The sequence below is a fragment of the Pipra filicauda genome, unplaced genomic scaffold (assembly GCF_003945595.2).
Source record: "Pipra filicauda isolate LSUMZ 115617 unplaced genomic scaffold, ASM394559v2 scaffold253_size2546935_pilon, whole genome shotgun sequence".
Classification (NCBI taxonomy): Eukaryota; Metazoa; Chordata; class Aves; order Passeriformes; family Pipridae; genus Pipra; species Pipra filicauda.
The window spans coordinates 196,834-214,174 of NW_024104369.1; the positions used below are offsets into that span (position 1 = coordinate 196,834).

Below are 17,341 nucleotides of genomic sequence, written 5' to 3' on the forward strand. Positions count from 1 at the left end.
TAAAAAAAAAAAAAAAAAAAAAAAAAAAAAAGAAAGTTTTGTAGCACTGAAGTTGCTTTTCTTTGAGCTAAAAATCTTTTTAAGTGTTGTTACAACAGACCACAAACTTGTCAACCATTTCTTTTCCTACTGTCATGTTCACATTTAGTATTGCATGCAAAATTTACTGTGCCATGACTTTGGACAAGGGAGTCTTTTTCAGCAAAATGTCCTGTATGACTCAGTGGACTGAGGTTTTTAATGTGCTTATCCTCTGTTACTGTATTCTCTCTCCAGGTGGGCGAGATAATAAAGATCATGAAAGCATACATCAACATGATTGTGAAGAAACGCTGCAGTGTCAAATCAGCCACCAGTGTGGACAGTCACGCAAGCATCTGGACTAGGTGATACGAATGAACTGGCAGTAGTTTAGTGATGAGGATTTGCAACTTGCCAGCACAAGTGTAGCAAAGATGTTTTCTAAGAATTCAGCTGACTACTGTATTCGAAACCTGAAGTGACATCTACAGTACTATAGGATTTGCACCTCTGCCCAAAGACATTAAACAGTAACAACTGTTGTTAAACACTAATGACCCAAAACTTGTTTTCCCGTTGCTTGTTTGATGAACAGTGTACCTTAAAGAAGCAAAGTCAGAAGCATCCTCGTTCTCCTTCAGTGTCCTCTCTGCTGCTTTCACCATTACTTGTCATGCTGGCAGAAAAATTCACAAGAATCATTTCTGCAAGACAGGAGACAGACTTAAGCTTCCTTCTGAATTTTGAACATCCAGACATCTGGGATCATGTGATCATAGCATGGTCTGCTAAAAGAATATTTGTTTTATTTATTTTGCGAGCAAACCTAAAATATAAGTCACTGTGGTTTGGTTTTTTTTTTTTTTCTTCAGGATACACTAATGATCTGATCTGGTTTTGAACGAAAATGCCTTTGTGTAGTTGAAGCCAAGTGGTCCAACAGAGAGGTCAAACCCTACATGAGAGAGCATTAAACAAACAAATAAAACCACCCAAGGTGATTATTTACCTTCCAATAAAAGTTCACAGGTACATGACTATAAAAAGTGGCACTTTCAGTTAAACTACTAAATACTCCAACATAGGAGAAAATCTTTGGGACTAGCACCACTGCCATTCCAGGCACATTGTAAGCAGCACCTATTGCCTAAAAAAAAATTACTGCCTTTCCCCTGTACAGTGTAAGAGAGAGATTGTTTTATTAGCATTTCCAGAAGAGCTGCTCTTCACAAACTCCAGGTATTAGATGGAGGTTGGAGGTTTATGTTGACCAGCCTGCCTGCGTTAAGATCCTTCGTTCTCTAGATGGGATTTTAGGATGACTGGGGTCCCTGAACTTTAGTTTTAAAGTGAACTGTTTCCTAGTGAGTGAATAGATGCCTAGATAAATTGTTATAGGTAAGATTTTCACTTCTCTATACAACTGTAAGCAAATGCCAAACCTGTCATCCACTTACAGCTTTTAACAGGAACTGCTTGCATTATGGAATCCCCCAATCCTTTTCCAGTCTCGTCTAGGTCCCTTGTCCTCAGCAGAACTTGAAAACAATGCTGTTTTGCCAAAACAACTGCTTCTTGGAGGTATTTATAGCTCCTGCAATTTGAAGAAGCAGAATTTTGATGACAGTCATCTTCAGTCTCTTGACCTCAGAAACTTGACTTCAGTGTTTAAAACAATATTCAGTATCAGTCACATCAAAAATTAGTTGAATTAGAAAACAAGAAAGCTGGTGGCGAGCCATTTTCTATGACTCTTGTCTAGTCTTGGGATCCCAGAATGCAAAGGCCCATTCTGTTTCTTAATGAAACTGCAGAACTGTATGTAATGTGGGCCTTGTTCCACGTTTAATATTGTCTGTCTCCATTTCTGAAGAAGTAGTAGCTAAGGTGTATTAGCTATGAAATAAAAATTTCATAGAAAAGCAGGAGTCAGTACGGAGCAGATTCCATTTCATCATCAGATTGTGCCATGTCACTAACACTGTGTCACAGAACACTGTAATTTTGAGATTGACAGTACAAGAAGAAACACTGTACATAACCCATACTCTTCTCTTGTTTCCATTACACTGCAGCACGTGCAAACACTGTGCACTTGCCACATGATCAGCCTAAGAGGATAGCCACTGCTGTGCATCATACTTCAGCTGGAGTTTTGCCTTAAATAGCTTTACTGAAGGATCCTATAAACACCCCCTTGTTGTCACAAGGAATAAAAAGATGACCAGGTCACAAGTGAGAAACACGAATGCAGAGGCAGCCTGAGAAGCAACCCGTTGTATCGAACCGTACACTGACTCAATCTGTTATGTATCAGACTAGTCTTGATTATCCCTGTTCTAACTGCACTAGCTCTGTGTTCTGGCTCTTGGGTTGCTGCAGGCAGCTTGAACCCACTTGAAACATAACTCCACTACTATTTGTTGTAACTTTGCTCATTTCTATTACAGAATTCCTTCTTCTGTCTTTTTTAATTTGTAACTGGCTTTACAAGATGAAAGTTTAATAAATTATTGGATTGCACAGGCTGTATTCACTCATGGGCGTTGTGTGCCCATATTAAGGTGTTTACTCAGAGATCTTAACACTCAGAACTTGTAAGTGAAAAGTAGGCATCACTGGCATGAGGATACAACAACCCTTCACCACAGAAGCAAATTTTGCCTTTGGGGTGAATTACAGAAAATAGTTTGCTGCTACAACGGGGAAGGTTTGTTTCTAGTTTCTGCTATTCTCTCTGGGGATGAATTATAACTTTTGTTAGTGGGAGATGTCCCAGTGGTTCAGAGATGGGTATTGTGGTGAAAGCAGCAAAAGAAGTGAATCATCTTCCAAGGCCCAATCTGCAGGATCAGCTCCATCCCTTCTCTTCAGCACCTCCAAAGTCACTAATAACAGAAAATCACTTCTAGCTCAAATAAGCTGCCATCTGCACTTCACACACAATTGCATGACCGAGCCACAGTGCTCACCTAAGAGCTTGTGTCACTGAAGTGGTAAATCAGAACTGAGGGCAGCAATACAGACAGACCATCCCACTAGCAGACAAAAGTTCCCTCAATCCGTGCACAGTTATGGAAACCAAGCAGTGATGCATAATCCCTATCATCATACTCTCCTATATTCCTTGGCCAGATGCTCTGAGGGCCTTGGGACTCTGCAGATTGGTCTATGCAATTTGATTTCCAGCTGTTCCAATATTCTTTTTTCTCTATCACCTTGCACAGACTGTCCTTATTCGAGGTTGGAACTGCCTCTGCTTACTTCAGCAGTTGCTTTTCTTCCTTCAGCTGTTACATTCCTGTCTATCTGCTTCCAAAACCACACTGGCTCTGCCTACTTTCTGCTTAGGAAGCCTTATGTCACACACAGTCAGCTACTGGTTGGTTGTGCAGAAGGTGTCAAAACCAAACCCAGGCTGCACAGCCCTCATGTCTCTCCTGAATATCCCTCTTGTGATAAAGCACATCAGGGTCTGGCATGGCCTGTCCCTCTCATTCACTGCTTCCTGGGCTGCCACCAACTGAAGCCAAATTTTTTCTTGGTGGCAAACTCAGAGGCCAGCCCTGTTCCCCATGGATTGAAGCAGGAACAAGCTAGCCAGTCTCCCTTCTGTGCAGCTGTTGAATTTCAAACTGCACTTGTTTCATCTAATACATCACTATCATGATAGCAAACATGCACCACTGCAGGTCCAGCATGACTACAGCAACATGCGTGAATGCATTTATGAGTGGCAGCCATGAAAAAAACCACCCAAGGTGGCAGCCAACTAAAAGCCCTGTCACTCCCTTTTTAATTCTGCTTGATCACCTTGTCAGTGTAATGTGCAGTCCCTTTGGGACTCCACTCCAGTATTTCTCTAGTAGTTAATTCAAATGTGAATGTTCTAATGTTTATTTTATATGAACAAGTTTCATGCCAATTTATAATCAGCACCTACGCCATAAACACAAAATGGTTTATATACAAAGACACAGCCTCTGGTAAGTTGTATCACAAGGTCGTCTAGTTATTAAACCAGTTTGTCTGTAAACTTCAGCTGTTTATTTATACCTTGTTCTAAAACACACAGCCTTTCACTGTGTAGGCTGTTTGTTCTATAATTACTCTGTGCATTGGCCTCAAAATTTCATTCTCCCCTTGGGCCTTTAGGCAAATCCCTCACACATGAATTCCAGCCCCCACTGTAAAATATACACTCCTAAATCAGTGGAATGCAAATTTGCTAGGCTCTTGGCCACTTTTTATACCAGAGATTCCTAAGGCACAACTGGATATACACTTTGGCCCTGTGGCACTGTCAACACTGAGATGAATGCCAATAACTGGATTGCCAGTGAAAGTCACTTACCTCCATCCGCCTATCCAGCACTGCCCTTCAGCACCACTGGACAGCCTTCACACCCACTGGGCAGGACTCAGTCTCACTGGGCACCTGGACTTTGCGCTGGTGTTTAGGTCTGAATGCAACCCAGGGCACATGCATTAAGTTGGGCGATTCTTGGTTCTTGACAGATTCACTACCCTGCTCTGGCTCAGGCAGCCTGGCTGGCTACAGAGCACAGCTGGCTGGTAGTGTGCCCAGCTCCACCTCCTGCCCATGCTGCATCCAGGGGCAGGTCTGGGGCCCCTTGCAGCCCTCAGGCACTGGCCCATGCACAACGGTGCCTCAGGCCTTCCTGTGCAGGCTCAGGATTACCAATATAAACACGTTTTTCCTGTAAAAGCAAACACTTGTAACTCCTGACTGACTTCTAATGAAATAGTGACAGCCTGTCAGGATAAACTCAACTGGCTCAGTAACAGGTTACACACTGGGCAGAGTTTTTGCAGGTCCACTACTGAGGCACACACATCAGTAGGAGCAACTTACCTGCCTTGCTTCTTTTTCCTGTTGCAGTGTGAGGCTGAGGGCAACTCAGCTGCTCCATGTTTGTGCCCTCTCAGGGTGTGCCCATGGGCACAGGGGTATTTACACTAGGAGCAATCTCCTCCCAGCTCCCCTGGGATGGCTGAATCTTGGTAAATTGCCCTCTTTGAGCAAAGCAATACAAAGGAAGACCTGCAAGGCAAGACTGGTGGGGGGTACAAAGGCCTTTAAGCATTTACAAATGCCCTTAATCAGCATGGCAGGAGGTGCCCTGGCTGAAGAAGGAGGGGAGGTGTGGAAGGAGTCCCTCAGGGCTGGAAGAGAGGAGAGTTGTCTCCTGACCACAGCAAACTCCTCATTGTTGTGTCTTGAGCACTTGGGCAAGGGTCAAGAGAGCTGCTTTCTCCCTGGCTGCTGAAAGAGGGGAGAGGAGCTCGCAGAGGAGGGGAACAGACCTGCCAAGGCTGTGGTGTCCTGGTGTTAGAGGATGTTCCAGCTGCCCAGAGTGGCTGTTCTGGCCCTTTCTCTGCACCCTGTGGCAGTGTTGTGGGGCTGTTGGTGGTGTTCATCCCAAGTGTTTCAGGCCTGTGGCTGCACTCTGTATAGGAAGTGGTGCTTTCTGGTCTCTGTTCCTGGCAGCTTCTTGCACTGGTGTTAAGGCTGCCCGATTGGCTCTTGTGTCTGTGGTGGTGTGTTCTCCATTTGGTGGTGCTGCAGAGCTGGTAGGAGAAAGAACAGGTACAAAGAAGAACGGTGGCCACAGGAGACAACATAGGAAACCCAGCCCTCAAAGCAGCTCCTGATCCTGGGTAAATGTGACTTCTATTAGCCACACACATATAATTCATTCTCATGTAACACAAGGTGCTCTTCAAATACCCAGATCACGTTTATGAAAATAAAGATATTTTAATGAAAGAGAAAGCAGTTTGGTTGCTAATGGGGATGACATTCAATCATGCATATTTATAAAATCATCTCAACCCATTAAAGTTTAATTTGAATATGCATAAAGGCTTGTTAGCTTTTATGAAGTATAGCACCATGGTTTTGTAAACTTATCTGCTCTATATAATCTCTTTGAAGGAAACTATAACACATAACATCTGAAAAGAGAAGTTTTATAGAAAGCAGGAGCAATACTCTTACTATCCATTTGAGCATCCTGAGAGTACAGAAAAAGATCTGTTCTCACTGGTTTTAACAAAAAATGCACATGTAAGGGGCCAGCATAGTGAAGAAAACGCATTTTGAAATAATTCTTTTCTATTGCTGAAACTCCACTTTTTTAAAAGCCACCTTGGAGTAAATTATTCTATTTATGCTAAAAAGTAGCAAAACAAAAAAATTACTGTTGTTCTGTTTGTAATTATAGTCCCTGCTGCATTGGCAAAAAGCAATCCATAAGGACTTACCGTCTGTGTTGCATTACTGCGTAAGCACAATAAAAACGTCATCTGGTATCCTCTCCTACCCCTCAAATCTGTTAAAAATCTTAAGTTACTGACAGATATTATGACAGAGTGCACAGGAGTTTTCAATGTGAAAATACCATTGTTGTGGCTTAGCCATAAAGGAATAAAACCAAGATAACAGCATTTTATAATGGCACTTATGTTATGCACCATTTGGAAGTTAATTTGCTATTAACAGAAAATTACCTTCTTTAGCGCTTTGTCAACTCCCATCTTAAAACTCCAGAACTAAATGGGAAAGGTCCATTAGAGTGACAATTGAATTTTACTCTCCTGTTTTTCCTAAGCTTAGTTCTTCAATATTGCTCACAGTGAATTTGCTTTAGAACTGTGCAAAGTCTGTTTAATTTGGTCAATAAGAACTTTATATACTTCTTGGCAACACAAGGAATTTGACTGACTTCTAGAAAGCTGGGTTTTACATATCCCACTGTGCTCCAAACACACAGCAACAGCAGACCCATAAAGGGTCCAAACTGTAGTTCTGACTTTTAGCAACAAAAATTGTAATGTGTGGTCTTAGTTTATTTGCAGCCACACCAAAAAAATACCACTGGCACGCCACGCAATTTACTTCCTCCTTTCAAAAATGTTTAGATGCATAACATATGTACAGAGCAATGAGCAGATGGTGCATTTGGTTTAAGGGAAAAAATGCTGAGAAGTACAACAAAAGCATCAGGCCCAAACGGTGCTCAAGTGTAAACACTTCTTGATTTCTATGTCAATTAAGTTACTGATGCAGTAATACGCTAAAATAAAAATCCTGGCTGGTGTAATGGCAGATGTGGATTAACCTTTCTATTATCCAGAGTCTCCAGGGACTGGGCAAAATTCAGGAAGAGGAACTGAAGTTGTATATTTTTTCCCTAGAGGTACCACAGTCTGTGGTCAGTCTGTGCTCTGGGATGAAGGATGCTTTCTCAACTCCATTGCTCTGGGACCTGGGAAAGCACTTCACTTCTCTGCTGCCATTTCCCTGTGCATCATCTTCAGTTATGTTTGTGAAGCAGATGACCTTGTTAGTCATCTTACACAACAGGATGTTTCTCCCAGCAAGCTATTACTGGAGATAAAAATAACATTGCCCCTTGACCAGCAGTTGCAGATTTTAGAGCTCTGGAATTCAGACTTCATATGGTACGTAAAATGAATACATCTCATGCTTTAATTGCAAGTGTTAACTTGGCTGGAAGTAATTTAACTTTGCCCATATTTTATGAGAAGTTATGTTGGAAGCCTTTATACTTTGCTTTGGAGTTAATTTGGGCCTCGACGTGCTAATGAACTACACCTTGATTAAAACAAAACAGCACAGAGGAATGTTCACTTACTGCGTAAGCCTGAAGCAGCTTGATAAAAGCTAGGTATAACCAAATTCCATGATAAACTAAGTTTTCAACTGCAAAAAGAAAGTTACCAGCATTCTTTTTAAATACATCAAAGATATTTATTATCTCTAAAGTTTTCTTATCATTACTTGCCTTAATTCCGATCACAGCCCCTGTGCTATGTGCTTTTTTACCCAGTGATTAATGAGCTGTTCCTTAGCTCTAATAACTGCTTCCATGGAAATAAAACCAGTGTAAGCAGTTTAGTGGTTTATTTAACTTTATTCTTTCAATAACGGTACTCCTAAATAATCTGTGTATTTCAAATGAAGTGGGTTATTCACCTGCACTAAGGCCATTGTGCTTACTCAAAAAAGACTTACCAGTGATTAGACAACTTGGGTATGATGAAACAAACATGAGAAATGGGGCCTTAAAAAATTATTTACATCATTCATAAGAATAAAATATAAATTTTTTAATAAAAAGTATATATTCTTTTGTATTGAATTAGGATTTTACTACCAATTGACACTTTACATTTCAGATTCACACCTAAAAATGCTCAAAGTATAAACATCTATAAAACTAGCAAATCTCAAAACATGGGAACTTCTAAATAATTCTCCCCACTTTTTACTGTAGGTAGAAAAACACAATAACCAACACTTTTTCTAGTCCATTAAGTTAAAAGTCATTTGGCAAAGCACTTAGGCATATAAGCTTAACCAGAAGACATCAGGAACCAGGCTTTGCAACGTTTCAAACACTTCTCATACCAGGGTAAGCTAAAGAACGAAGGTTATTTTCATTACACAGTAACTAACATCAAAACTACTTTTTCTATGAGTTATCTCTGGAAAGCAACTGTTCACAATTGTGCCCAAAGTACCAAACAAACAACAAAAGTGCTTTACTTCTTTGATCAGCAAACTACCACAATGGCTCCTTTAAGTTGCCCCTTTCAGGCTGTTGTTTTAACAGGCTCAAAGAGTTCTCTATTTCTCAACACAAATGATAAACATTCGCTTATCAAAATAGTGCAAACAGGAACAAAGAAAAGTGCCATCAACGTAAGTAAACTGCAGGAAAAAAAGGCAGTTGAACATCGCGACCTCGCACCGCTGCTTCAGAGAAATCAGTAGTACTCTTCTCAGCACGTCAGTCCAAATGGATTCCCATTTACCATCTCATGACACCACCACATGCAGAACGGATTTGGTTTTTTGCATATCCTCCTTCATAAAAGTAAATGCGCTTGTTCTTTGTACTGTGCATTAAAAAAGTCAAAAGACTTCTTCAAAACATTAATTGATCAAATCATTTAGTAATTAATATATACAACTCTGTCTTCCCTTTTTTCCTTTATAGCTTTCTTTGGAGTGCATAGGAAAGGCTACAGTGACACATCATATAAAAATCAAGTTTAAGTTTTATGTAAAATACTCAAGTATTTTTAGCATTTATGTACACAAGTTTTTTTACCATATATTCTTTCTCACTCTTTCCTTAGACATATCTTTTATCTTCCTGGACAGATGACATATTTAACCTATGAAGTTACAGGTTCGTAACTATAAAGTTAGGTATTTAATCCTAGTATGAGTATTGGAGGAAGTAAATTTTAAATGTATTCATTAAAGTGATGTTGCATGAAGTGCTGTTGGCATTAATTTATTCCATTAAAAGCTCTTTCCAGTAAAAAGAGAAAATGCTATAAATTAAAAAAATACAACAGAACTCTGGAAACCTTGCACCTTGAAAGGCTGAGGCCAAATAATTATTATTGACTTTTTATCAGAAAATTGCACTTGCATATAAATGAACAAATTTTAGCCCCCATTCATAACCTTATTACTTTTCCAAAAAGAAGTAATAAAACATCAAGCAGCTAATTTCTTATGGCTTCACACAGTGAAGTTCTTTCTTAAATTAACCAGAAGGAAGTTTCTCAATAGCCATCTTTTGCAAACATATCATCCGTTTCATCATCGTTCATCCCTCTTTGATAGCGTACTGAAGAGAAGGCACTCCAGTGAAGACGCTTCTTTTTGTAGAGATACAACACCAGTCCACCAGCAAAGACTAAGATAACTAGCAGGGCAAATGCTACAGCCACACCAGTGTGATTAGAACCTGAAACAGAACAAGAGACAAACAGTTATTCTCTAAGAGTTTTGGCAAGAATATTTTGTCATGGGGTTCACGCTCAGGTAGCTCTACACTCTTCCTGCACGCATTTAGTTGAAGTCAAGGCAAACTCCTTCATCATATTAATAGTCTTCGCTTCATCATATGGGAAGTTAGATGCTGATTCATATGGGTATGCATTAGCTTATTTTTGATCATTTTGTTGTTAATTTACTAATATTTAGGTTGGAAGGGACCTCCAGAGGTCAAAAAACCTACTTGTAAATGCTGCAGTCATTTAGAGGTTTGTATACCTCATAAATCTAATGAGGTCCTGGACTCTTGGAAGGAAGCTCTTGGAATGGGACATAATTATACCTCTTTCAGACTGAAAAGATCTTACTGAGGTCTTCCTTAGCAGCACGAAGTCAAATCTATTCCTGCATTTCCACCTCAGTGAAAATGTAAACAAAATCGGAAAGATTTCACTGCTTCTCAGGAACTTGCTTGCTTAATGCTCAGGTAATTGCTTTCTTTCCTGTACAAAGCAGAGCATGAGGAAGTAACATGCAGCCTGAGCCTTTTTCTGGAGCTTCTTTCCAGAAGCCTCCTCAAGACTGAAAACACAATCTGCAGTACCTGCTTACTCAGCATCTCTTACAAGCAGAACTCTGATTCCACCTACACAGACTCACCCATGACAGATACACTGTGGTAAGAAGCAATAGCAACTACTCTATGCTCACTTTTAAGTGGACATTTCAGTTCTCTCCCTTACTCACTGAGTGGACAGTGGGAGCCAGGAGAAGTAAATTCCTAGACAATTTGTCTCTGAATGCAATTTTACGGCTAAACAACAACAGAAGGCTCTTGCTTAGGCAGAGGTACTTGATGGGTTCTTTTGTGAATTGCACTTCAGTTATTTCAACACAGACTTTACCCAACAAACCAGAAAACCCTGAAAACAGCCTCTACAAAATTAAGTCTCCACTAAAGGCAACGCTTCTGTACCTAAAGGAGCTTTGCAAACCACTCTGCTTTGACTACGACTGCAGTCAACTTTGGACCACATGCCAGTTCTGGACATGATAACACTGCATTTTTCATTGGCTTCTGCAGTTTTATTCTCCCAGTTGACATAATTAACTGATGAGCCATCCAGCCAGTTCAGGGACTGACCTGTTGGGAAAAAACATTGCTTAGTTTAGATCACAAAAACATGCTGTAATGCTACACAGTGTCATTCCCAATCTGTTGATTTCTTTACACTGCTAAAAGGAACAGGGCTGACTATACATCTCATATATTAAAAGCAGAAAACACGAACATGTAACTTTTAGCCACACCTCTTCTCTGGGCCTTTAGCAATTGATGCATTCGCAGCTTAACCATTAGGCACCAAAAGCAGCATTGGGAAAAATGATTTTCAGTGACTCCTGATTACCCTAGGTGTGCAATAAGAAGAGATTTTACTAAAATGAAGTCCAAAGGGCTTTATAATGCTAAATAAGGGATTCCAACCTCAAGCAGAAGTTACTGTAGGCTACCAACACTATGAAACTATTCTTAGTTGAGGATTTATGCATTTTCATTTACCACATGAAACATTAATGCTCACACATAGTTGCTACTTCTTACCCTTAGAGCTCTGAGCCAGGCCAAGCCATACATTCTTGGTGATGAGATCATGTTCCTTTACGTGTTTGCTCACAAATGCATTTTCCTCAGCATCAACTATAGTCAGAAGGGTGGCTGAAGGACCTAAGTGGCAGAGGAAACCAGTCAGAATTGCAACTTAAAAGATTTTTCATGGTGCTTGTACATTGAGTTTTCTGTGGGAATAATTACTGTGGGAAAAGATCTGCTGATCTGGGCTTTTAATATAAGCTTGAAGTAACCTTCAGATTAAAGACATGAACCTCCCATCCCCTAAAATACAGCATGTTATAAAAAATGGCTTCAGATGACTGATTATTCTAGTAGGTTATAAAAAAATAAAATGGGAGTAAACTTACCGCAGCTGCAGACTACATACATGGAAGGTATCAAACGATATGCCCACTGAAAATTACTAGCCTTGTCCAAGTAATAAGCCCTTTTCAAAAATATACTTGAACAAAAGTTCAGCATTTTGCTGAGTCAAGTTAATTTCTAAATTAATGCTCTCATTGTGTCTCAGGTTCTTATATACCGTGTTACAGTAATCAAGGAATAAGAGGGAGGAAAGGGTATACTATAGACATGCTCAGAGAGTACCAATTCTTTACAAGCCAGAAGCTTAATTTAGAGAAAGTTCACTTTCAACTATCAGACCAAGTCGGACTCAACAGAAAACTATCCAGGACTGGTTCTTTTTCATCCTAAATAGTGAGTTCAACTTCACATTGTAATTCCATAAAAGAAAGTTATGACAGTCACTAACCTCTCAGTTAAAGTGATTAAAACTTCTGTAAATGAAACTGCTTAACAGCACCTCTGCAATACAATTGCCCATGAAGTTCAGCAAAGAAGAGATAAAATCCTTTAATTTGACTAAAAATTAAATTTTTAAGTGATATTATGTGCCTTAATATCTATAAAGTACATGCTTTGAACCATCTGAAAAGTTAGCAGGCTCTCTACTGCAAAGATATATAACAAGAAAGCACTGCCAACAGCACTAACACTGTATACAGACAAAGTGTTTTCCTCCAAACTGTAAGCCTTAAATTTATGATCTTCTGCAACTTGCTACCTGAATTTTACTTGCAGATACCTGTGTGCCAAAGAATCTGTCAGCACAATGCAGCATTTTATGAAGAATTTTCATCAGATATTCAAAGATAAAGTTTGCTATTGCTTTAAACTAAAGAAGAATAAAAATGGCACTCTTGAAGTATAATCAGCATAGGTTTTTTTGGTTGTTGGGTTTTATTTCTTCTCAAATAGTGGACTAATTACAAGTTGTAATGTGATAAAGAATCTAAACATACTCAGTTTCTGGCAGACTTTCTTAGCCTCTTCCATATTATATACTGAAAAATTGTAGAATGCCATGTCAAAGGCGTAACAGTGATCCTTGTACTGTACCCACTGTAGGGCACCACTGCTCTGCGGGCATCCTGAGGCTCTGTTCGCTTGCTCTGGCTGGAATTGCCTCTCTGCAAAGACAAAGAAACTTGACGTTATTTCTGCTGCAGCCGTTTGCGCGCAGTCTCTCTGGAGTAACAGGACAGTAAGTACTAACAAGGACTACTACTCCTACCAAGAACCACTATTCAATTAGCTTACATTCCTTCTTCATGTGTCACAGATAAATTTGCTTGAAAAGGAGTGTAAGACAAATCCCAAAGGCTTGGGAAAAGTTTTTTCTTGTTTTTTAGTGGGTTTTGAAGTTTGTTTTACATATTTGATAAGTATTTGGATTCAGAAAAGATACATACATTTTATATTCATATCATAGGTGATTAAAAACTAACCAGGTTTGTTTTAGGTTTTCACCACTGGAATGGAGAGAATTAATCTCCCTGAAGTACTAAAAAGTGTTTTATCATCCCTGACAGAAAACTCTTCTTAAAAGAGGGAATCATGTGTAGTATTTCAACCTTCATTTCTACTTCTAAATACAACATATAGAGACAAAAGACAACTGCACAAAACCTTAATAACACTTACTGTTTGGAGGGCTATAACAAATGGCACCTTCAGCAACATTGGTACATTTTGTACGGTTCCAAGCTCCTTTAGTATCCAACAGAACACAGTTCTCAGTAGTATTTGAGTTTTCTAATTCCCAAGGATAGTAGTCAAAGTCACTTCCATCTGACCATTCAAAATTAGCTTTACTTCCCTAATTAAAGAAAAAACCCACAACTTATTAAAGAAAAGACCACAACTTTTAAACCACATATGGTTGTGGTTTAAATCTTATCAGTCATGAGTTAAGCCATGTAGCAATATTTGTCCCTTGTATGGGGGTAAATTAAAGTGAGGGGGGTCTCATCTAAATCTATAGTAAATAAATGTACAACATAGTTTGCATTTTCCAATCAATTCTTAACACAGAAATCTTAACACAGAAATGAGAAAGTACAGCACGTTTGCAAGTATAAACCTGCAATGTGTCTGTTTTATTCTAAGGAGAACATGTCACTTAATTCCATCCTGCTGTTTCATTTAAACAGTCTGCCTTCCCTGCTATGAACGTTTACTGGATATGTTGCAAACTGTCAAACTGTCGAGATGACCTCAGTGAATAAAGCTGGGCAGCTGAGGAATGGTTTTCAGTACTAGCTCCTACTTCAGATACATTCCTGGAAACCCGTGACAGTGAGGAGTCAGTTGTGGAGGGAGCTGTTCAGGTCACAGGACACCAGAGGTAGAAGAGGTGCACGCAGAAATCACACACCTCTGCAGAGGGGTATTCCTGCCAACTAACTATGGCCAGGTCTGGCAATTAGTGAGGGGAGCACCACAGGCTTTTGGGTCCACAGTAAAGCAGTCAGAGGAGGAAAAGGATCTGCAGCTGCCTCTTGCTAAGCCTCCTGGGAGAAGGGACACATAACCTGCTCAAGAGCCAGGTCCTGAACTGCTTTGGAGAGCCAGTCCTGACCTGGACTAAGCAAGTTCCACACAGCCTTTTGTCTCTTTGTATTCGCTGATGGAATCTGATTCTACAGAGTGCCATAAAGTCTGAAGCCTCTAAAGGTAGCACTGCAAATCACACATCCTTGTGCTGCAAGGAATGATGTGGGACCACTGTATTATTTTAAAGCGTCAAGGATTTGGAAGAAATATCTCAGTGTGGCTACATTCACTAACATTTAATATTAACGTAAATTACACAGGGTTGAAAAAGGAGGTAATGCACTGCATGAAAGAGAGAATTTAGAAACTGCAAAGAAGCATCAGAAAATATTTCATATCTTGTCAAAAATATTATTTACAGGTTCTGTTACAGACGTCACCAACAGTATTTACTTACATCATGAACTGACAATCCAAGCCACAGAGGATAACCATCCTGTTTGACAATATCTTCTAGAAATAACTGTTGTGATTCACTGTGTACACTTGCTAAATCACTCTTATTTTGTTTGCATGCTCTCAATGCCTCATACCACGTTAATTTTTTCTGAAGGATCCTGTATGTTCTGTTTCCATGTGGAATAGACTCGGGCAATGGAGGTTTGTGCTGCTGGGGCCCTGTTTCAAAGAATAAGAAGACAACAAGGTGCATTTGTTCGTGTTATTAGGAAGATACAGAAAGCATTAAAATTCATCTGTATCAATGTAACTCAAGCACTAAAGTGTTCAGTACAAGGCAATATCAAGTAAGTTCACTTTTGCTACTTTGAACACTGAGTAGTTGCCAGACGAGCACAGCAAACACATTCCTCCTGATCAGAGTATTATAGCAGTGATGAACAGAATGAGCACATGACCCCCAGGTGCCCATGACAGCTGTGCCATGTTTTTCACTAGGAGCAAACCCAAAGACTTATATAGCAGGAACCAGGATTTAAATTATGACCCTCATCCAACAGTCCAATGCTACTTACCCATTTCGATTTTACAGGCAAGAATACTGTACATGTTATAGTGATTGGCATGCCAACTTTGAGAATAATTATAAATATCCCAAAACCCATCAAGGTTTACACCAGCAAAAAAACTGTTCTTCTTTATGATAGGTCTTCCCAGCCTCCAGTTATTGTAAGTCAGATGAGTTTCATCATACCACTTGAGAACTTTATCTGTGGAAAACATTGCATATTTATTAAAACACTGGCATTATGTCTACAAATACCATTTAACTCTGAATATATTAAGGACATTAACAGATATTCACTTTGGAAAAAAATAGTGGGATACTGGAAGTTACTCTAAATCAGTTCCATATCTAATGCTAAATAGGTTAGCATCACTCATCCTGGCCATTTTAAGTCCTGCTTTACAGGGAAATCAAATCTGGACTAAAGAACATATTGGATCTAATTATCACTGAAACAGAGAGCATGTCCAATTACTTCCTTCTAGAAGATAATTACAAATATAAAGCATTATAGGTTTGCATTCAGTTTGACTTTAGTTAGAAACTAAAACATGCAAAAACCATGCACTTAATGCTGAAAACTTTGTCTCCAATCTAGTTATTAAGAAAAAGAAACCCCTTAAATCTTACCACTGTCATCATAAATCACACCCAGCCAGACCCACAGAGCCAGACCGCTGAATGAATGAAGCTGCTCAGTAACAAAGTTATTCTCTTCTTCATCTCGAACACTCAGAACAAATGCTTCTGGGTCTGTTGAAAATTTTTTTACGTTACTTTCTTACAAATTCACATTTCAGTTTCAAAGTATGTATTCTTTTCTATTACTGTTAATAATTATTACAGATAGCTCAATAGTGTGCAAAGGTCAGATCTTTATAACATAAGTGAACAGTGCAAAAAAAAATTTCAAATGTATTATGAACAGTGCTTCCCCTGATTTTGTGGATAAGTGAAATGTATCAGCTCCAGAGGTATCTCTGGGTCCTACTGTCACTTCCAACTCAGCATATGCAGTGACTCTGTAGTAAAAATTTTCTGTATAGAACATAAAAATATCAGCAATCTTTCATGATTTGCATGAACATCCCTAGTAGACAAACAGTATTAAGACTGAATTGAAATCAATTCACAAAAAAATAAAACTAATTTTTGGAAAGATGTACGTCTGAAGATTTAATATAAGAGGGACATTGTTCCTAAGCTTACACTTTATTTAGGATGAACAGAAAAAGTCTATGTGCTTTTCTGAATTGGACTATTCTCAGTCTATTTACTTTGTTCACCTAAGTGTTCCACAAAACAGAGGGAAACCATGAACTAAATGTGACTGTAAAGCCAGAATGTTGCCAAGAGGATAACAATTATGCAACCTATTTGAAATTGGCATATTATAGAGAAAAAAACCAAACCAACCAAACACAAAAACAAGCCTTCCAATTTTTCAGAGATCTCAGAGTTCAGTAGTTCCTAGCCATCTCTTTTCCTCTCCAACTCTCCTACCCATGCTCTGTCACTTTTTATCAGAGCAGTGCAAAAGCAAACAGCATCAAGGAGTCCAACATAAGCATATTTCCAAATGCCAGAACCTTTCTCAACTCTCACTTTGCTGTCTGTCATTGTAAGACAGTGACTCAGGTCTAAAACTCATCTCCCTCAAGCTAAATCCATAAATACCTGCAATATGACAAAGTACTTACTCATTTTCCTGCATAAATGATGAGCTTCTTGAGACTTCAGTTCTCTCCATCTATTTTTTGTTATCATAAAAGTGTAACAATTGTTTCTAAATGATATCCAGGGTGTATTTTTAATCTTATGTGGGCACTTCACTTGTGTAACTTGTTCTTTTTCAGTCTTCTCTAAAGAAAGAAAAGATGACATTCAGAACATGACTTACTATTAACACCACCTAATCTGACACCACAAACCAATTTCAGGTACTATTTAAAAACATGTAAGACAAATTAAGTGCCAT

General features: G+C 39.1%; 2 protein-coding genes across 4 annotated transcripts in view; one reads left to right on the forward strand and one right to left on the reverse strand.

The window, feature by feature from the left end:
• Window positions 1-4,062, forward strand: part of LOC113994781 (unconventional myosin-X-like) — a 92,394-nt gene extending 88,332 nt beyond the window's left edge. For all 3 annotated transcript variants that reach the window (XM_027734207.2, XM_027734208.2, XM_027734210.2), the window contains one exon: window positions 277-4,062. In XM_027734207.2, coding sequence (XP_027590008.1) covers window positions 277-390 — 114 coding nt within the window. In that variant the 3' untranslated portion in view covers window positions 391-4,062. The remainder of the gene's footprint in view (window positions 1-276) is intronic.
• Window positions 4,063-7,962: 3,900 nt separating this feature from the next.
• The window catches only part of LY75 (lymphocyte antigen 75), a 43,847-nt gene continuing 34,468 nt past the window's right edge, over window positions 7,963-17,341 (reverse strand). The window contains exons 27-35 of the mRNA XM_027734212.2: window positions 17,064-17,225; window positions 15,994-16,116; window positions 15,371-15,565; window positions 14,794-15,014; window positions 13,485-13,659; window positions 12,803-12,970; window positions 11,469-11,591; window positions 10,842-11,009; window positions 7,963-9,836 (exon numbers count right to left, since the gene is read on the reverse strand). Of these exons, the coding sequence (XP_027590013.1) occupies window positions 9,652-9,836; window positions 10,842-11,009; window positions 11,469-11,591; window positions 12,803-12,970; window positions 13,485-13,659; window positions 14,794-15,014; window positions 15,371-15,565; window positions 15,994-16,116; window positions 17,064-17,225 (1,520 nt within the window). The 3' untranslated portion in view covers window positions 7,963-9,651. The remainder of the gene's footprint in view (window positions 9,837-10,841; window positions 11,010-11,468; window positions 11,592-12,802; window positions 12,971-13,484; window positions 13,660-14,793; window positions 15,015-15,370; window positions 15,566-15,993; window positions 16,117-17,063; window positions 17,226-17,341) is intronic.